General features: G+C 36.3%; 1 protein-coding gene across 5 annotated transcripts in view; it reads left to right on the top strand.

Moving 5' to 3' along the window:
* Positions 1-23,227, top strand: part of LOC106878688 (uncharacterized) — a 54,548-nt gene that overhangs the window by 11,410 nt on the left and 19,911 nt on the right. For all 5 annotated transcript variants that reach the window (XM_014927984.3, XM_089350595.1, XM_052967000.2 and 2 more), the window contains exon 2: positions 21,804-22,101. In XM_014927984.3, coding sequence (XP_014783470.1) covers positions 21,939-22,101 — 163 coding nt within the window. In that variant the 5' untranslated portion in view covers positions 21,804-21,938. The remainder of the gene's footprint in view (positions 1-21,803; positions 22,102-23,227) is intronic.

The following is a 23,227-nucleotide window of genomic DNA, read 5'->3' as shown; positions in this document are numbered from 1 at the left end:
TGTGCGACCAGGAAAATATTTTTCTACCTATTTTTTTCATACCCATTTATTCTTGCCATGTTGAATTTCTGATAACGGTTAATATTCCAAAGAAGAAAAGTATCTAATGTTTATGATGTGAAAAGAAGTATTAATGTTATACATATTATTTAGTGAGATAACGGTTTTATGATGTGTATCATAGCCAGTTTGCGAATAGCGTCACCTGTTCGCGAACATGAATTTAGAAAGGACCAAATTACTATCATTTTCAAGATACCATTTTAGATATGTGAAGAAGCAATATCTTATGTTAACACTTCACTAATAAATAAAGTATTTGAAGCTGGAAGCCGGAAAAATTTGGAATATAGTCAATAAGAATGCGGTAATCCAACTAGATAATCATGTAGCCATTTTAGCAACGTAAATTGCGTCTAAGGAAACCAGTGTACATTCGCATGCGATTGAAAGGCTTTGTACTGTTTTAAACCAGTAAATGTTTAAGGTATTTTAATAATAAATGATTTATTCGAGCTAGAGATACTGCAAGCAGATAAACAAAGTAATCAAATCCTATCTAGCTACATGTCACGATACAGCGACCAGGTAAAATGATGTATAAAATAAATATCAATTTATTTGGTATTTTGTATGAATGTTTACATTATAAATGACAGTAAGTAATTAGGAAATTATTGAGATTTGCTTTCCTTCAGTTCACTAGCAATGTCTGCCTACTGGAAAGTTACGTTTTAATAGACAGATAAAACGACGAGATGGTCATGTTGAAACACCTTTCATCATGAGCAACCACATCGGAAGGAGTCAAGGCAGCAGTGAGCTCCCTGGAGGCTGAAACACTGGATTTCATGAAAGTCTGTCCGTGGAAACTTTTCAGTACTTATGAATCTATTGAAGAACTGCTGAAAGACTTCTGAAGTTGTTTACTTGTTTTAGTCACGCTTTGTCAAACTCTTCAATGGATTTTATTAATTATAGCAATTCCAATTCAGTTTTACTAGTCACATGGCACGACGAAAGAACATGGAAAACCGTAGAAAACACACAAAGGACATGCTCATCCCCTATCAGTTATTGACCAAAATGATCACAATTTCAATTTATTTATATGCATGCACAGGGTTTGTTGAGGACTTGAGATCAAAACACAATTAAATGAAAAACAAATATCAAATAAGATAAACAATATATTTTCAGAAAATACATTTAATCACACATTTAATCCAATACACTAATGAAACAGGTCACTCAACAATATTGTCCCTTGTTCTAATAATGGATCTGATTTGACCATGGAAGCAGTTACATGCTAGAATCAGGGATTTTCATTCATGTTGTCCATCACGTCCATAATGACAACTTTCAGTAGGTCCCTAACACTAGGGAAACTGACTGGTCTACTCTCCAATAATACTTGAGACACCATAGCCCTGAGGGCCCAAATCAGGATAGCCAAGAATTCACATTATGACTTTATTCTCCTGGATCTTCTCAGACATGTACTGTGCCTGATGCTCTCGTTTACTACATCTAGTAGTGGTCTCCATTCAGTACTGTCTTAAAACATGGGCACACTGGGACTAGAGACCCAATTCTGATCTATGCTGTAACTTGCTGTCAATAAATAAATAAATAAATACTATAGGGTCCAATGCTTTGATTTGCCTGGGGGCTTATAAAACTGTCAAGAAAGCCCTGACTCCACTATTTTGAGATGCTCAGCAATGGCCCTCACGAATATGTTGGGACCATCACCTTGGACATTCTAGACCTGGTGGATAAATTCTGCTATCCTAATAATGTTTGACTGATGAAAATATATCCCTCTCTTAACCACAGATGACACATGCTCACCAGAGGCTTCCAGTTCTGTTCTAACTTAAAACATGAAGAACCTGGCTATGTTCAAGAAGCTGGTAAAATCCAAGTCATTGTGGTTGGTAGCAACAGCCTCAACCACTGTGTACCTTTTCCTTTCTTGGATCAAACTGGAACTTACCATGCTAATGCTGCCACTACATCTAAAAGAGAAATAAAAAAGTTAAAATCTGGCATGTACCATGTAACATTGTTTTAGAATGTCTTTCATTTATGACCTGTTAAAGTTGTGTTATACACACGCAGCAGTCTCCAGGTTCACTCAAAAGGTCAATGCAAGGCTTATAGTAGAAAATATTGGCCCAAAGTATCGTGCTGTGAGATTGACATGCTCAGTAAAATAAATACCAATTGGACACTGGGGTCAATGTAATCGACTTATCCCCTCTCCCAAAATTGCTGATCTTGTGCCAAAATTTGAAATTATTATTATTTCAAGTACTGGGGTTGATTTAATTGACTAAACACCTCCTCAAAATTTCAGGCTTTATATCTATATTAATAAAAATCCTTATTCAAAGGGTGGTAAATTAGCAGATTCATTAGAATGTCAGAAAAATGTCTTATGATATCTGTTTACATCTTAAGTTCAAACCCTACTGAGGGCAGTTTTACTTTTCATCCTTTTAGATCAATATAATAAAGTACCACTTAAGTACTCGGGTCAATTAAATTGATTAACCACCCCACTCCTTTCAAATTTCAGGCCTTATTCCAGCTCTTTATGTTCCAAGTGCAAATTTTATTCAAGTGAACTTCGCCTTTCATTGTGTCAAGATTGATGAAGTATTAGTCAAACACTAAGCCCTATATAATTGACTAACCCTTATCCCTCAAAATTTGTTGGCTATATGCCTAAACTGGAGCTAATTAAAAAGTGGCAACCTGGCAGAATCATTAGAGCATCAGTAAAAAATGCTTCACATCATTTGTTCCAGCTTTTTACATTTTGTGTTCAAATCCTTGTCACAAACCAGCAGGATCCTTTGAGCATTGGGAAAAATGCCTTGCATTATTTCTTCCAGCTATTCAGGGTTTTGAATTCAAATCCTACCAAGGTCAATTTTGCCTTTTATCTTTTCAAGTTCAATGAAATAAAGTTCAGTTAAGCACTGGGGTTGAAAATATGTTTATTTAGAATCCATGGGTCTGTAAATCATTAGTTTTTCCATGTCACTTAATCATATACCATCACATCTAATAACTCTACAATTAACACTGGGATAATTTTTCATTCAGGTCATGTCATCTACTCACATTATATGTCTATCATCATCATCATAATCATCATTTAACATCTGTTTTCCATGCTGGCATGGGTTGGACAGTTTGACAGGAGTGGCAAGCTAGAGTGCTGCACTAGGTTTGTTTTGGCAAGGTTTCTACAGCTGGATGCCCTGCCCAATGCCATCCACTTTACAGGGTGTACTGGGTGCTTTTTACATGGCACAAATGTGGGTATATTTTCTACCCACATTAGGGAATATCTATGAAGTCTATCCACTTTCTCAGTTGATTTGCTCTTGTCTTTTCTCTTAAATTAACATAACATCCAATAAACCATACCAAGTTCATTGTTCTCCAGTTGTTATAGACCCTATATATTCATTGACTATTTTTCTCTGTTATACAGCATAGCACTTCTTACACATAGTCATTTAGACTGCCTAGTTTTTAAGCTATAGATAAAGTTACCATAGAGCTCAACCTGCTAGCAACAGCAGCCAAAGTCTCCTCAAATCATCCTGTTAAAGAACTCACAACTTTTATAGAAAGGATAAATTCCTAAGATGATTTATTGAGATAACTTAACCTTTTATCATTTAAACTGGCCATATCTGGCCTAAATATTCTACTTGTTTTGTGTTCAAACCAGCCAGATCTGGTCTCTTGCACCCACTTTACAATGTCTTTCTGAAAAGAAATAATCACATCATTGAAATCTTGAAGCTATGAGATAATGCATGATTAATTCAAAACAATGTGAATAAATAAGCAACATATTTGAATACTAAGGTGTTCAATATTTTTTATCAAACATCATTAACTTATTTATAGGTGACTGAGATGTTTTCTGTGGGCCTTGAATCTTTTGTAAAGATTTTACAAATTTAATATTTTTGTGGGTCATTGTTTAGTTGGAAATGAAGGGATATATAGAGATATTTTTATATGTAAGATATGATATACAAATGATGCTCATGGACAAAAGTATATTCTAAGTGTGCCATTACAGAAGAAAGTTACAGATATTGCTGTTCTACACTACCAGCCTTAACATTTTCTGGGGTTTTTTACTTTCTTTTGAAATTGTGTTTCAAACCATCCAAGTTGTAATTCTCAAAACTATTTTGTAAGAACATTAGAAATCTTATGTTAAGAAAAGTTCTGAATTCAACCCCAGTCTTAGACATCTGAAAGCAACTAAAAACTGAACTAATGAAAATGCATAAAGCAGACACAGTATGTTTAACTGACTTTAATAGGCTTGGAAATGTCATATTTTCTCCCAGTACATTAGAAATTTCATGGCACCAATTCTGTACACATGGTTTTCATTCACTGCAAACTCAAGTTCTTACCTATTCACTTTTACATATTAAACAGGATTACTTAACAGACTTTTTATAAGCCAACAAAAAATCCTCTATGTCTCTTGAAAAAGTTCTTAGAAATAGAAATAGGATCCAAATTTTCCTTGAATCATACCCTGCCATCTTAAAAAGAGAATAATTCCTTGGATAGTATGGTTCTAGATGCATTGTTTTGAATAAAAGATGGAGTGATCATGGCTAGGATGTTTTTGCTCAGAGGTTTGCTTGATCAAAGCTGACCTAGGCTAAACAACAACTAGACATTTGATATATACCTTACTATTTAATATTCATTGATTTTTGGTTATGTTGGCTTGTAGCCTTGCTAGCTCTAATCTACTCTTTCCAATTTTAAACTTCCCTGATATTCTTCACTAAATTTTGCATTGAGAGAAAAAAAAATCATTTGCAGACAAAATACTCAAGGATATCCATTTCAGAACTCTTTATGATTCCTTCATGGGCTCACATCCAGGCTTCCCTATTTCTTAGTTTAGGGTGAAAAACACCTGGTTTTCATGTGCTACCATGAAAATGGGTCCATCTTGAGTTTTTGATGATAGATAAGCTACGTGTTGACTGCTGTGAGAATTTAACTTCTCTCTGGTTCATTTCAGTGTAAAATCTGGAAATAGCTAATTTAGTAGTACCATGGACAAAGCAAAGCTAGCCTTCTGTATAGTAATACTGCACTATACATAATACATGAAATTTTCAAAAGATGTACACACATGCACTAAGTTTTGTAAGCGTTCAGTCTTTGAAAACATAATCTCTAATAATATGAAATCAATCCAAAAGCTTAGTACCTACGAAAGCTTAGTACCTTAGTACCTACGAAAGCAGTAGGTACTAATATGAAATACATATACATAGTATCATCATCATTTCAAAGTCCACTTTTTCATGTAGGGCATGGGTAGAAGATTTTGAGGTTGATTTTCTACAATCAGATGCCCTTCCTGTCACCAACACTCACCTGTTTCCAAGCAAGATGTACCCATGACCAGATATGTTTTTGCAGGGTACTGGAAATTAATAACACTGCTTGTATGACTGTGACATTTATTTACAACTATTACATAATGTTAAGACAAAGGGGACACATGCACTGCACACACACACACACCACTGAACTTGGGATCTTGAGAAGAAAATGCAAATCCTTAATTCATATGCTACAAATATTCTCAATATCTGGAAAAAAAAATCTGCAAGATCTTAAGATTTAATGGATGATGGATAAAACAAGATATTTTCCTTCACAACCTTGCTGCCAAGTAGGTGGCCGGTCACAGTTTACTCTAAGTTAAAAAGAAAGAGAACATACATACATCTTGGAAGATTCTTGCCCAAGGTGTCATGCAGTGGAACTGAACTCCAAACTGTGTTGCTAGGAAGCAAAGTCAGTGCAATGATTTAAGTCTATGCCACTCAAATAAACAGGGACAGTGGATCTCAACTATATCATAGCAAGAAAATATGAAAAATTTACTAAAAATTACCTCAGAGACATCTAGATATTTTGTTGACTATTCCTTTTATCAGTTGCTACTGAAGGAAATGTCATTACTTAGCCACATAATATATAGTTGTTGACATAATGAGTGGTTGGTATATAAATCAACAAAGAATTGACAGAAGAGTGAAACAGTCACTTGAGAGAAATAACTGTCACAGAAACAGTAAAAATATAGAGTGAGAGAGTGCTCTGTCAGGGTGATGGTGGCAGGATATAACAAGTTGGGACACTCAAATACTTGCTAGAAACTATACAGTAGTTAGATGTATAATGAACTTATATTAACTTAGTTACACAGTAGTGAACTGGACCGTCAGTGATTAAATATCTCTAAGCGGATGTATGCATATATTTACATATTATGTGTATGTGTGAGTGAGTAGGTATATTTACCTCTTAGTCTACTATTGATGCCTCTCTTGCATCTTGACACTTCTCGTCCTCCTCTCCTGTACTGCCAATCATCTCCCTGTTCACTCTATCTGCTATTATACTCGTACTCCTTTTCACCCACATCCTACCTCTCCTGTCCTCACTATATCTCCTGCATTACATTGTCTCTGTTATTGCTCTGTCCTTTAGCCCACTCTATACTGATTGTACATATTTGTTTTCAGAAAACTGAGTACTCTTGTCATTCATCCTTATGGCTTATCACAATCATACGTGCCTCTATCTTATTTTGTATAGAGGTTGATGTGTAAGCAGATTCATTAGTTGTGTCATGGACATTGTTACCTCCATAGTGTTGGTGCCACAAAAAATGTACCCAGTACATTCTGTTGAATTGCAAGGTTGAGAGGAGCCTTTAAACTTGTTGTTGACATGATACTTCCCTAGTAATGATACCACAGACACACACAAAAAAAAACAAAAAAAAAAACTGGTGCACTCTGTCAAGTGGCTGGTATTAAGAAGGGTATCCAGACATAGAAATCAAGCCAAAAATGAAACTTACAGGTGACATGCATCCTCCAACCTATCTAGATGACCAGCACCCCTGAATATGTGGTGATTCAAACTCTGGTGACCTGATGAACCTATGCCAGCATAGAAAGTGGATGTAAAATGATGATGTTTTTTTTTATTAACTATATATATATATATATATATATATATCATCATCGTTTAACGTCCGCTTTCCATGCTAGCATGGGTTGGACGATTTGACTGAGGACTGGTGCAACCAGATGGCTACACCAGGCTCCAATCTAATTTGGCAGAGTTTCTACAGCTGGGAGCCCTTCCTAACGCCAACCACTCAGAGAGTGTAGTGGGTGTTTTTACGTGTCACCCGCACGAAAACGGCCACGCTCGAAATGGTGTCTTTTATGTGCCACCCGCACAAGAGCCAGTCCAGGGGCACTGGCAACGATCTCACTTGGCTTGCCGGGTCTTCTCACGCACAGCACGTTTCCAAAGGTCTCGGTCAGTAGTCATCGCCTCGGTGAGGCCCAATGTTCGAAGGTCTTGCCTCACCACCTCAGCCCAGGTCTTCCTGGGCCTACCTCTTCCACGGGTTCCCTCAACTGTTAGGGAGTGGCACTTTTTCACGCAGCTATCCTCATTCATTCTAACCACATGTCCAAACCAGCGCAATCGTCTCTTTTGCACACCACTACTGACGCTTCTTATGTTCAGCTTTTCTCTCAAGATACTTACACTCTGACGGGTATGCACATTTACATTACACATCCAGCGGAGCATACTGGCTTCATTCCTTGCGAGCTTACGCATGTCCTCAGCAGTCACAGCCCATGTTTCACTGCCATGTAGCATGGCTGTTCGTACACATGCGTCATACAGTCTGCCTTTTACCCTGAGTGAGAGTCCCTTTGTCGCCAGCAGAGGTAAGAGCTCTCTAAACTTGGCCCAGGCTATTCTTATTCTAGCAATTACACTTTCAGCGCACCCACCCCCACTACTAACTTGGTCACCCAGATAGCGGAAGCTATCAACTACCTCTAGTTTTTCTCCCTGGAATGAGATAGAAGTTGTTTCCTGTTTGTTTACAGTGTTTATTGCACCTGAACATCTGCTACATACAAAGACTAACTTTGTAGTTAATCTGCCTTTGATATTGCTGCACCTCTTATGTGTCCATAGCTTGCACCGGGTACATCTTATAGAGTTACTACCTACTCCTTTACTGCATACTAAGCAGGGCCATCTACCTGAAGGGGTTTGTGTTTTATCTACCTTCCTACTTATTAGGATTTTGGTGTTTGCTAGGTTGACTCTAAGGCCCTTCGATTCTAGTCCTTGCTTCCACACCTTAAACTTCTCCTCTAGTTCTGATAGTGACTGCGCAATTAGTGCAAGGTCATCAGCATAGAGGAGCTCCCAGGGGCAACCTGTCTTGAATTCCTCTGTGATCGCCTGGAGGACTATGATAAATAGGAGGGGGCTGAGGACGGAACCTTGGTGGACCCCTACCTCTACCCGGAATTCATTACTGTACTCATTTCCAACCTTCACCTTACTGACAGCATCTCTGTACATGGCTCGCACAGCTCTCACTAACCATTCTTCTATCCCAAGTTTCCTCATTGACCACCAGATAAGGGATCGGGGGACCCTGTCAAAGGCTTTCTCCATGTCAACGAAGGCCAGGTACAGAGGTTTATCCTTGGCTAGATATTTCTCCTGCAGCTGTCTCACTAGAAATATGGCATCAGTGGTGCTTTTACCTGGCACGAACCCAAACTGCATCTCATCTAAATTGATTTGCTCCCTAATTAGTTGGGCTATGACCCTCTCCGTAACTTTCATAACCTGATCTAACAGCTTGATGCCTCTGTAATTATTAGTGTCTAAAGCGTCACCTTTACCTTTGTAGCAGTTTACTATGGTGCTGCTACACCAGTCATTGTGTATGACTCCTTCGTGTATCACCTGGTTCGTAATACGGGTGACTAGGCTGTAGCCAACATTGCCAGATATTTTGAGCATCTCTGCAGTGATTCCTGATGGGCCGGGGGCTTTCCCTGTCTTCATACTCTTAATTGCTTTATCTACCCTGGTACTGTCAACTCGGATAGCTGGTCCCTCTGTTGGGTCGACATACGGCAGGCTCTCTTTCTCCCATTCATTCTCTTTATTAAGCAATCTATCGTAGTGGCATCTCCAGACCTCTTTCTTTGCAGCCTCATTTAGTGCAAGCGTACCATCATCCATGCGAACACATTTCTCTCCTACAACATCACTATTCTCTCTCCTACACTGTCTTGCAACACGAAATACCTCAAGTCTTTGGTCCTCATGGCGCAGAACATTGGCAAATCTTTTCTTATCTGCTTCCCCTCTGGCTAAATAAACCTGTCGCCTAGCTTCCCTTATATATATATATATATATATATATATATATAGTTATATTTATATATGTGTATGTGCAGATATATATGTATATGTATCTATATATATGTTTTTACACACACACACACACACATATATATCAAAGTGGTGCCCTGGCATGACCAGTCCAATGACTAAAACAAGTAATGGATAAAAACATATATATATATTTTTTTTTTTTTGATGAATTAGAAGATAAATCATTTCAAGAAAAGATCAATGTTTATAAAAGGAAATTAATCAATCAAAGATTTCAAATCTGATTCCTTATGTGAAGATGTTTTTATACTGAACTATTTTTATAGAGAAGTCACTTGTAGGTTCTATCTCCATCATATTCTATATTAATCTCTTCTCTCTATCTTTTGTACTGTTTTCTATTATGATATCATTTTCATTATTATATTTTTCTATTTTCTCAGTCTGCTAATACTATACTCTCTGACATGCATCTTCCTGTTTTTTTAACAATAAATGTTTACTTCATCAGTCCTAGTCTGTTTGCTTGTCTATTGACCTTGGGTTTTTTTGTTTTTTTTTGGTGGGGGTCCTGTTGGGGAGGAGGGAAGTTTCTTATAAAAAGGAAGGAAGGAATTAAGATAATGTAGGGTAGTGGAATTTCTTTTGTCGTCGGAAACAACCTCTCTATTGCTAATGATATGATAAAATGGTGTAAGTGGTTTGCGTTATGAAGGGCAACCAGCTGGAAACTGCATATCAAAAAGCAATGAAGCAAGAGAGCTATGTAGTATAGAAAGGATTCTGAAATCTTGTCCGAGTCAATTTCTCTAGTGCTGGGGGCATGGTAAAATGCACCCAGTCCATGGTTGTAAAGTGGTTTGTGTTGTTTTTTAAAGTACAAAGTATCTAGCTGTAAAAAGCCATGCCAAAACAAGGAGCAGTCAGAGACACAATGTAGAGAGGATTTTTTAGTTAGGTATTACCCTCTCTAATCCTGATAGCATGAAATAATACTCTCAGAATGTTGCTGTAAAGTGCTATAAAATGGTTAGTGATAATAAGAGCATCCCCAAACCAAGTTATATATCATGACATGTACAGCAGCAAATTAACGTAAACACCTGTGCTAGTGCCATGTGCTGGGGCCACATAAAAAAAAGCATTCAGTACACTTTGTAAAGTAGTTGGCATTAGGAAGAGCATCCAATCATAGAAACCATACCAAAGCAGACAACTGGAGCCTGGTGTAGCCCTCCAACTTGCCAGCTTCTGTCAAACCATTCAGTCCATACCAGCATGGTAAATGGACATTAAATGATGAAGATGATAAGTATTCCAGAGATAAATGTATTGTTAATGCATTTCTCATACTGAATCAGTGTGATACAATGTGATGAAGCTGAAATTTTAAATTACAAGTACAATCTAGGAAGGTTAAGAATCAGGCCCAGGTATTCAATTAGGATTTTATTTACCAACATGGAAAGAATGACAGCCCAGAAAAGTGAGACAAATTCCACAAGGCATTTTATCTGACATACTAACTATTCTGTCAATTCACTGTATGTACATATATCCATTTTACATCTACTTTCTATACTGGCATAGGTTCAACGGATCACCAGAGTTTGAGTTACCACATGTGTGTGCTTGTATGTACATATGTATGTGTGTGTATATATGTGTATGCACGTCAATTCACCTTATACACAAATTATTTTCGATGGTTACCATATAACTATTATTGAAAATAAACTAACAAAGGAACTTTCGTATGGTTGCTCAATCTACTAGAAATAGCAGCTATATCTCTCTCAAAGTACACCAGCCCACTCTCTGAAAACCAAAGCTGGAATGATTTTTTTTATCATTAATCTGCTCAGTCAGGGCTGACTTGGTTTTAAATACTGAAAATGTATATAATGTGAATTGTTTGTTTGGTTTCTTGTCCATGAACATGCAACAGCTAGACTGATTCTCCATAGCTCTGTCAACTCGATCATCCTCTGTCTCTTTCTCGTGTGTGTGTGTGTGTGTGTGGTTTTAAAGTTTGTTTTTCCTTGTTAACATGAACCTGTCCATAGTGCCCACACAGATAGCAGTTTTTGCATTGCCTGCAAACCAGATGCACTTGACCCAGTTCCCTTGGAAATAAACTCATTGTAAAGCTATCAAATTAAACCCCATATTTTCAGAAAAAAATAATAAAAAAGTTTGCACGTAAAATACACCATTTTGAGCGTGGCCGTTGCCAGTACCGCCTGACTGGCCTTCGTGCCGGTAGCACGTAAAAGCACCCACTACACTCTCGGAGTGGTTGGCGTTAGGAAGGGCATCCAGCTGTAGAAACTCTGCCAAATCAGATTGGAGTCTGGTGTAGCCATCTGGTTCACCAGTCCTCAATCAAATTGTCCAACCCATGCTAGCATGGAAAGTGGACGTTAAACGATGATGATGATGATGATTATGAGGAAATAATCGTAACAGCACAGTAGTAGTAAGATTAAGGACATAATCTTCTGCAGTTGTTAGAAAACTCTCTTCTACTCTGAACTTGCTGATTGTACATCACCTCTAACTAAGCTAACCGAAAGCACTTTCCTTTCCTCTTCACAACCTCCTATTTTGCCTCATCCCTACTAGACCATGTGCGAAATAGCTAAATTCTCCTTATGCCCCACTCTTCTAATTATTCTGCAATTGTTTAAATGAACATTAACCATTGTAACTTCCACCCTACTATTCCTATCACCCATTCAAAAAAAAAAAAATAATAATAATAATAATAATTTAAGTACCATCAACCACAGACTCAAGAATGAAAGCGAAAGAGAGAGAGAGAGAGAGCGAGCGAGCGCATAATGAATGTAAATAATTTTCTAAAATAATCTTCTGCATCTAGAAAAATCTTCTAGCAACTACAGTTGGAATGCAAGGAATACAAATATTTATTGAAAGCTTGAATGCATGAATACCTGCTATCTGCTCCCTCAAAAAATTAGAACAAACCACTGATAAGCAATTACACCTACCTAAACCACCCACCCATCCATCCATCCATCTATCTATCCATCCATACATCCAAGTTTGGAAAAAAAAAACACTGGCCCATATATACATATATTTATTACTTTTCTTCTGGTTTTAACCAGTAGGGTATGGCTCTGCTAGGGTGTTCCCTTCAAAAGTACTTTAACAAAGTGTAGATTTTCTTGTTTTTGGTTTTGTGTATTTTTATTGTATTATGTTTTTATAGACCAAATGAAAAAGGCAAGACAAAGTAACAATGGATCAAATCCCTTTACAATGTACATTCATATACCAATGAAGTCAGTTTTGCCTTTCATGATTCCATCAATGATATGCAATAATCAGCAATTGAGTAGTGAGCAAGAGTGGGGGCAGGAATCATTTAAACTGACTGCACTGTCATGCTTTGCATCGTGGCTTTGTGCCAAAATGAGGAATCATGAGTAATACATATATATATTAATTACAGAACAGATATCAATCAATTACTTTGCCAGATAATTTTATATTTTAGTGTATATATTACTTTATTTTATTCAACACAAGTACAGACACTCATATATATTAATGGGCGTGACACACACACATACACTTCCATTCCCCATTCCACCAGTCTCAAAGGTCTTGCATAAAAGCATGAATGCCATCCTGCTGGCTAAGCCATAATACATATATATATATATATATATATATATATATATATACACATGCACACATACAAACATACATCGTTTAACAAAGAGAACATTTATGGTGAACTAATGTGGAACATATAGCTCTTGTACCCTGGCTCTGGGTTTTCATTTGTATTTTTTACCATCATCAGTGAGCTATGTAACTATGGATTTGCACAAAAACTTAGAAATGCTAGGATTCTCTAAGAAGATGCAAAAGAAACTGACACACATCCTCCAAATTCAATCTATTATGACAAAGTCCTGGGTATGACTTTAAACTGCATCTAGTATTTGGACTCTGGTTCTGATTTCCAGAATTCCGAGGAGTGTGGAACCACATCATAGCCATTATTGTTACCTGGTCTACTCTGATCCAGAGTAGTAGCATCTGTCAAGGTCCCAGCAATAGGCTAATTAACATGCAAACCACTGGGAGTGAAGGACCCCCAATTCTTGTTAGAACTTTCTTCTAAGAGAAGTAAACTTGTACAAAAAAACCCTGATGTGCAGTTGGTTTCTGGTCGTCTCATCTTCTGTTGTGCCACTGATTTTATAATTGATTATGTTGAAAAGTGGGTTAGTGCTGTGCAAAACTTTATTCATTGAAAGCAAATTCATGCTCAAGAACTTTTTGGACTCTCAGAACGTTTGCATGGACTTACTGAGTTAAGAAAGTGGTGTTAATTGGTCATGAGTAGATTTTCACCATGTATGTGTCTTTGTCTTGATACCATGTGATGTGGTAAACAAGTGCTACCATCATACAAATGGTGTTGTTTGTTTTTCCAATTTTGTGTAAAAACTTGTCCAGTTATATATATATCATCATCATCATCGTTTAACGTCCGCTTTCCATGCTAGCATGGGTTGGACGATTTGACTGAGGACTGGTGAAACCGGATGGCAACACCAGGCTCCAGTCTGATTTGGCAGAGTTTCTACAGCTGGATGCCCTTCCTAACGCCAACCACTCAGAGTGTAGTGGGTGCTTTTACGTGTCACCCGCACGAAAACGGCCACGCTCGAAATGGTGTCTTTTATGTGCCACCCGCACAAGCCAGTCCAGGGGCACTGGCAACGATCTCGCTCGAAAATCCTACAGGAGCCAGTCAGGCGGTACTGGCAACGGCCACGCTCAAAATGGTGCATCTCATGTGCCACCCGCACAAGAACCAGTCCAGGGGCACTGGCAACGATCTTACTTGGCTTGCCGGGTCTTCTCACGCACAGCCCATTTCCAAAGGTCTCGGTCCGTAGTCATCGCCTCGGTGAGGCCCAATGTACGAAGGTCTTGCCTCACCACCTCAGCCCAGGTCTTCCTGGGCCTACCTCTTCCACGGGTTCCCTCAACTGTTAGGGTGTGGCACTTTTTCACGCAGCTATCCTCCTCCATTCTCACCACATGTCCATACCAGCGCAATCGTCTCTCTTGCACGCCACAACTGATGCTTCTAATGTTCAGCTTTTCTCTCAAGATACTTACACTCTGACGGGTATTCACATTGACATTACACATCCAACGGAGCATACTGGCTTCATTCCTTGCGAGCTTACGTATGTCCTCAGCAGTTACAGCCCATGTTTCACTGCCATGTAGCATGGTTGTTCGTACGCATGCGTCATACAGTCTGCCTTTTATTCTGAGTGAGAGTCCCTTTGTCGCCAGCAGGGGTAAGAGCTCTCTAAACTTTGCCCAGGCTATTCTTATTCTAGCAGCTACACTTTCAGCGCACCCACCCCCACTACTAACTTGGTCGCCCAGATAGCGGAAGCTATCGACTACCTCTAGTTTTTCACCCTGGAATATATATATGTATATATATATATATATATATAGAAGCCATGATAGATCGTTGACCAAACACCATTCAATTTTTTTTCTCCGTGTTTTTCTCCTTGTTTTCTCTGTATTTTTTCTGTTGAAGAGCGTAGCTCGAAAAGTTAAAGACTTTCTGTATTCCCGAGCGTCAAACTAATACATCCTTTTGTTGTTTACACCACCTATCCTCGTCTGTTGTTTTTTCGTACATTCTCCCATATATATATATATATATATATATATATATATATATATATATATATATATATACATAGACACACACACCCATATATAGACAGACAGGTAGGCAGGCAAACAGACAGACAGATATAGGGACAGCCATGGCTGTGTGATTAAGAAGCTCACTTCATATATACACACACACACACACACACAACACACATCCATTTGTGTGAATCTACATATATTAGTACGATGGTTCTCTTTTAACCTTTACTACTGCATGTGAACTTTGTAAAGAGAGCAATATAAGTTCTTTGACCCATAAGTTGTTGTGTTGATTATTTCCTATTTGTAAAAATCAAGAGAATCAGATATTCTTTAGTTGTTATTTTCTTGCACTTTCTTGGCAAGTATTGTATTTCATATGAAATAGATCAATTGATTGATTCTCTCAGACATGGTATTCTTTGTTTTTACTGTCATGTTATCAAGTACAGTCATTATTGGTGGTGGCAGCAGCGATGGTTGTTGTTGTTGTTGGTGGTGGTGATGGTGTTTCTGTTGCCGCTGCCACTACTTTTGTGGAGATCATGCAGAAATATGTGTGTGTGTGTATAAGAGAGAGAGAGATGATATATGTATATTGTCAGGTCACTTTTAGTACTACTGGTAACATGTAACCCTGTACAACCTCTTGCACAGTTGAGCCATTGGTGACTAAACCAGCCACCCTACTAAGCCTGTTTAGTAAGGAAGGCAGTTTTCATTGAACACTCTTCAAGATGAAAAATAAAACTTATCAAAGGATAAATGAGTTCATTAAAGTCAACAGCCATCCAACAACTGGGAGTAAGAGACCCTAGTCTTTGTTTAGACATCCCTATAGAAGGAAATTCGAAAATAACACTCACCTCATTGCAAAGCTTGAGATTTTGCTCTTGCTTGTTTATAGACTACTTGGCTTTGTAGGTGAGAGTCTTAGCAGTGCTGTGCAAGCTGTTATTGACTTTAGATTTCAGCATGGGTATTGCTGAGTCATTATCTTAAACATCTAGAATAAAATCATTTACCAGTAGTGAGGGTCACCCCACCACACACACACACAGTTTTCTAAGTAGAGCCAGAAAACTCTTGAATTTACTTTTAAAACATCATAAATTGAAAATCTTTCCCAGAGTATGAAATCTAATTTCAATACCTTCATTGCAATTTTGAAAGTTATAAGATGGCTGTGCAGTAAAATGTTGTGAAAACAGTGTCACCTTATGATAATCCATTGTCTAAAGCAATCTCTTCGGAAAGCTCTGCATAAAATCCAACCCTGGTTTTCATTTCTGGTGCAATTCTTTAACCACGCATGCAAATTTTGATGTGAACAGCCGAGTTTGTGAAAGATCACCCACAAAGCTTTTCTGTTGACTATGTCAAAGGTTTTAGTAAGGTCAACAAATACAGATAGAGTGGTACCTAATGTGCAACACACTCTCCTGAAGTTGCTTAGCCAAGAAAATCATGTTCATTGTCCCTCTGCCTATTTGGAAGCCAGATTGAGTTTTGGGTAAAATTTTAGGACAAATATATCACGCATCAGATGAGTTAACATTACTCTCAAGAGGACTTTATCCACAGATTCCAATAGAATGATGCCATGGAAATTGTCACATAAATGTTTAGGTCTTTTACTGTTATGGCTGAGCACCAATACACCATCAATCCAGTCCTGTAGGATTCCTTCCCAACAAGCAACTATCATATATATTGCAGATTCCACAGTGTTGCCTCCTGCTATCTAGGCTAGGGGTCTTATTGAATTTAACTGACTTATTGCTAATAGCTTCTCCCCATACTGAGATATGTTATCTATGTGCATTAACATATCCTTTTGTGCCAAACCATTAATTATTTCCACGTTTACCTTGGGAGAGTTGAAGAGCAGATTTGAAAAGTGTTCTTTTTATCATTTTATTGTCTTTAAAGAGTGTTTGTCCATCTTTTAATTGTAAAGAGACTACAATAGATGATAGAAGTCCAAATACTTGTCTAAAGAGACCATATAAAGCCTTTGAATCCTTTCTGTTCAATACATATTCAACATCCAATGATATTTCTGACCACCAAGTATTTTTGATCTTATTAAATTTCACTGCAGCTCTTCTTTCTGTGACTGTGACTTATAGGAGTTATAAGGACTTTATAATCTTTGCACTGGGATAAAATAAAACCTTGTGAATTGATTGTTTTTTTCCTTCCAGAGGTGACATATTTCATTGTTATTGTCAGACCAACCTCTGTGTGTCTATTGATTCCCAAGATGGTGATACCCAAATCATATACCTCATCTGTGAAATTCTTCCATCAAAACATATATCATTTAACTTATTTTGAGTAAATACCAAAGTATCTAATTGAGTTAATTTATCAGCATCAGTTCACTTTCATGCCTTTGCACTCTTCATATGAATTTTCTTACAAATCTGAAATTTGAACTAAACTAATACTAGTTTATCATCACTGTTACAGTCTTTACTACATAAAGCATGTAGATTACAGATATCTTGCATATCAGTGAGAATAAAATCAATACTGTAACCTTGCCTTGATTACAGATGAGTTCATGTCTTAATTTGTGCCTGGATGTTAAATGATGATGACGGAAAAGTATTACAAATGTTTAAATTAATTTTCAGAACAAAGTTGAAATGCAATCTATTACTGTTCTTATGACCAGTGCTATGGCAGCCATGTGAACTCCAAATGGGAAATTTCCTGCCAACATGAGCATTAAACTCTCTCAGAACAATAAGATGATTTTCATGTGTACGTCTAGCAAAATTGGTATTCTGGAGTAACTCATAGAAAGATAAAATTGTGTCTTCGTTTGCCTTGAAGAGTTTGTGCATACACAGAATGAATGAAGACATAATGATCACATGTGAGAGGTATTTTCATTATTCGATCAGTTATGCTATTTGGTCACTAAACCTTCTAACAAACTGGTTTCCACAGCAAATCTTCTAATACCCTTTTATTTTCCATCCCAGAAAACCCAGAATATTTTGAACCCAAATAAATCTTCTGTCAAATGAACTTCACCAGAAAGCTGGGTTTCTGAAAGTGCTATTATATCTATGTTGAGACATTGCAGTTCTTAAACAACACACAGTCCCACATTCAGGACATTCTGCATGATCTTGGAGGGTTTTTACCTACTATCAGCAGATGTTTTTAATGAACCATCATTAGTTGCTCTAAACTAACCTGCACAGTTGAACAGGCAATTTTTCGTGCACTTTTTCTAGTGCCTTCCTACACACAAAATGACTGAATGAATAGTGCTCTTCTAAATAGATACAGGAAACTCAACCAAAGCTATTTCTGCACATGGAAACATGACAATTACATTAGGTTAAGTTTCCTGTCACCTTGTGTATAGATTCATAACTGTACGTCTCCAAATGGTTAAGTCTACTCATGTTGCTACTCCAACAGTGTCAAAGGACTTTGATAGAGAGAAAAGATGAACCAAACAAAATGAAACAATTGTACATCAATTAAAGTGATATATGCTTCTACAATACACATCTAATTCTATCTGTGATTGGAATCCTTTGATGAGGGTTGCAAAATGATTGGTAGCTACATCAACTACAGGTTTGGTTTCACAGTGCCTTCTCCTAGGCTTTTCCCACAAAATAAATACCATTCTTCATATGTGATATAAATTCCATAATGCACATAAATGCTACTTTAATTCTATGCCAATCTTTATTAACATTTTCTCAACAAAACATATTTAAAACTTGCACAAGTTTTTATGAAAATAGAACAAAAAGTTTTTTTAAATAAACTAAAGAGTAATTCTGATTTATTTAAATATGCCGCTGACAAAATATATGTAGATTAAATTTTGCTATTAATATTTCTTCAATTTACCTTTAGGAAAATTGTCTCTTTTTTTTTTAACAAAGAAAAATATTATAAAAATTCAAGAAGCACATAGCACCAACTGATTATGAATTCCCTCAGTACACTTAACCTTCAATGTATGAAGCATTTGAATAAGCTCCAAGTTTTCCATTTTCCTGATTATTTCCATCATTCGGAGTGTTCCATTCATGCCCCCCCCCTTTTTTTTTCTTAATTTAAACATACTTAAAGCTAATTGCTGTGCTGCATGTTGTATTAAATATTAAAGATCATATGACTAAATCATTTTTTTTTTTTTGCCTTGAATATTTTTTACATATTTTAGTAAGTGCAAGAAGGTAGAGAGAAACTAGCAGAATCAGATGAGCAACACATGAGATATCTTGTTATATTTTTCTGTGATTCATATCCTTGTATCTGAGTTAGCAATCATATTTCAGAAAGTACAGTAAAGTAGAAATAAGTTCTTGGTAAGCCAAGTAATGCAATACAACTTGGTTCAATTCCTTGTTGTAACCATTTTATTTACAGGATTAATACCAATGGGAAAGGTATGGTCATCGTACTGTATCATTCTTAGTTCTGTATAAATGTAACCATTTTAATACCAGCCTGCACGAAACTTCCCCTGGTTTTATGATATACACTTCATGTTCAAGGCGATCCAAATTAAAACTGTCCATCAAAATTTCATGTGAATATAAGTGTCAAACCCTAGCTTAATAGCAATAAAGTTATTTTACTAAATACTTGATTATTTTTAAATTAATCAAAATAAAGGTAGTGTATTTCAACAGAAATATGATAAATTAGATGTTCATGATTTATCACTATTTATTGGCCAAATAGCTATTGCATCAAGGAAAATACATAATGGTATCTAATTGATGGCTTTTAGTACTACGAGTTCTAGTCATGTCAAGATTAGTTTTGCTTTCTATCCTCCTCAGGTTGTTACAGTATTAGACAAGTACTGGGACTGAAGAATCGATTATTTTTGTGACATTGCACCAGTGTTAGAAACTAACATTTATTGTTCTTTACTCACATTAACTAGAAAAAAAAACATTGTTTTTAATTTGGTCTTTCTGTAGAATAATCATAAGTCCCAGATTTAGAACATTACTTTGAATATATAAATTATTCTTGCAATCACAAAACTCAAGATGTCAAGCTGAGCTCAACACACAAATTTACTTCCACTATTCTCATATAAATTGTTTTGTATTTTACATTGCTCTTTGAACTCTTTTATATGGCACAATTTTCTGTTAGCATAAGGTTTATGTTTTGCTCAACATGCCAGAATCTTATAGAAACAATCTGAAGAACAATGGGAACAATGAATACCATTCAGAGAAAAATGAAAGTCATGTTCAAACAGATGTCATAATCTTTGCATTTAGATCATAAACACAGAGATATGATCTAACTCTTTTAGATCATAAAAAAAAGATCTATAGATCATGCTATAGTTGAGAATTCCTTTTTTTTCTTTCTTTCTTTCTTTCTATGTATGTATGTGTGTCACCACCACCATCATCATCTTCATTATCTTCATCGTTAGTTTTATGTCTGCTTTACCTTACTTGCATGAATTAGAGAGGTCGTTTCAAACATGGTACCTCTCCAATTGTTGCATTCTCTTATCTGTTTTGTGTGGTTCAACATCCTGAGATGACATTTTAGCACTTCTACTCATTTCGTCTTTGATTTTTCATTTCCATAGTTTCATTCCACTTGGATATCTTGGTAGCAAAGTTGTAAAGAAAAAGGTTTTGTTCTCATCATCCTTTGCACAAATGTTCAATCTTTAAATTTTAAAAAGGTCTCACAGATTTTTATAGTCCCGGAGATCATCATCACTTTTTTAGTTGTGTGTGAATTATGGAGTTGTATTCTTTCTCCAAGAATCCAAGTTCATCCATACTTTGATCCAAGTAGCTTGGTATATGTCCTATTGTACCAAAAGTTATGGGTACACAGATGAAATTATTTTTGATACTGGATTTGCAAGTATCTCATCAAAAGTTTGTAAAATTTGACCAATTTTAAATACTATTGGATTTTACTCACAAGGTATTGGAATCTTAGATGTATACCATTCTGTCTAAATAATGGATCTACAAATGCAATATTCCTGCATATCTCACATCTATTTTCATTCCTCCACTTCACTCTCTATTTTGTATCTTATCTAAATTAACTATTGCTTAACCATTTTCTCACACCATCTCCGATGAAGAGATATAATAAATATCCTGGAAACAGCTGTAAGACCTATTTATAGATGTTCTAAAATCTTCACAGCCATGGTTTTTTTTATCTCATTCTGAAAAGAAATTTTTTATATATACACATGCTGATATATGACCTACATTGGACTTCTTATTTGTATAATCACTCTTTCTCTTAATTGGACACAAGCCTGCTAGTATCAAATTAAGGATCTCATTTGTGTCTGTTGCAAGAAACTTCAATACATGATCCAACCATTGGAAGTATTTTCTAAAATGATGGCTGACACATTTCATAAGCAAATGAAAGAGTGTCTTTGTGATTGCTTGACCTACAAATAGCTGTCAAACTACCTTAAAAACACAAAAGAAAACAAAGCGGTACATTAGATAATGTTACCCTTGACATAACTGAAATGTGTTTGAACTTAGATAAGGTCAATCAAGAGCTAAACAACAAATCATTCTCTTCAGAGATATGAAATGAATAGCAAAGACAGTTGGAACAAAAATATAAATAACAACAAAACTTAACCCTTTTTTGTGATTAAAAAGAAAAAATAATAGTAACCTCAGAAATATATAAAAGGTAATCTGTTTCGTGATTCTATTTTGCAGCAATGTCGATCAAGTGGCTGTCATGAATCCAGGAAGTCTACCTCTTCTTATGTCCACTGTCCTGCAGCCCATTTTCAGTAAATTTTCTATTACCAACACTTCATCACTTGCTACAGAGAAAGTAAACAACAGTTAATGGTGGCCATGTATCTATTACGCCGTATCCTACATATGGACAATTACAAGTCAAGACAGGGAGCTGATACCGAGTGTAGTAAGCTAACACTCCGGTTTGGCAAGAAGGGCCGAGGTCGTAACTGCTTCAATATGCCCTGCGGAATTGCTGTAACAAAATCTGGTGAGAAATATTTAATTCTGTTCCACAAGAATGTTTTATAGTTGAATTCATCTTTCATTTTTTAAATTTTACTATTTCATAGCCTCTTACAGTCAGACCCAAGATAGATGAATGAGATTAATGATTAAAAATTTGAAGGACTAATATCATTAAAACATTGATGGCTACAAGAAAAACATGGGTATGAATAGAAGATTTGGGATGGTCATTAGTGTAGGAGAGATACAGAATGGAACAAAGAGAGATGGATGCATTCAAGTGTGTTCAGATAGAGGTCGTATGCTACAAGGAGTAGAGTTACTATACTTGAAGTAGTGTGAAGAGATATTGCTTCTGTGGGCTTGATGTTGGCGTATGTTGGTGAGTGAGTCCTTGCTAATTAGTCAGATGCTTTCTTTTGGATGCTGATTCATGGAACAGATTAAAATGAATCTATGATAGTTTTGATAGAACTGTTATATATATTACGGAGATGTACTTGCATAGCAAGTGACCTGATCTGAGATCGTGTGCTGGAACGAAAACGATTGCAGCGTGGAAGGTGTTTATAAGCCATTTAAAATAACACACAAAATCCGTTAGATTCACTTCAACATTTAAATTTAATTTGTCAAAATATTTTCGTCGCTTTGAGACCGCGACCTGTTCACTGACAAAATTCTGTGCTGCATCTTAGAAAGTAATAGTTAGTTCATGATATATATATATATATATATATATATATATATATATATATATGATTGGAGGTTATAATTTGAATACAAACACTTGAAAGTGAGACATTTTATAAAATATAACCAGATGCTGTTTACGGTAGATTGGTATCAAAAGTTTTCAATCTAATTATTCCAGTCATTTGAAATATGGGTCAGTTCTGTTTTCAAACTCAACTGATTTCTGATTTGCTGTGTAAGTGATTCAGCATTAATTGCACCTGGAATAAATTAAGCTTTTAGTGTAAACCTTTATTTCAAGTTAGTACAGTTGTCACAGAAAGGCCATCTCATTGTTTTTAGGGTTTTAGGTTATTCAATATGACTAGATTAGATAAACAAAGAAAATCTACTTATAAACTAGCAGTAGTGCCAAATACACACATCACACACATGTAAAATTACATAACAAA

The sequence above is a fragment of the Octopus bimaculoides genome, chromosome 4 (assembly GCF_046866305.1).
Source record: "Octopus bimaculoides isolate indiv1 chromosome 4, ASM4686630v1, whole genome shotgun sequence".
NCBI lineage: Eukaryota > Metazoa > Mollusca > Cephalopoda > Octopoda > Octopodidae > Octopus > Octopus bimaculoides.
The sequence above is the reverse complement of the archived record's forward strand: the minus strand, read 5'-3'. Positions and strand labels throughout refer to the sequence as shown.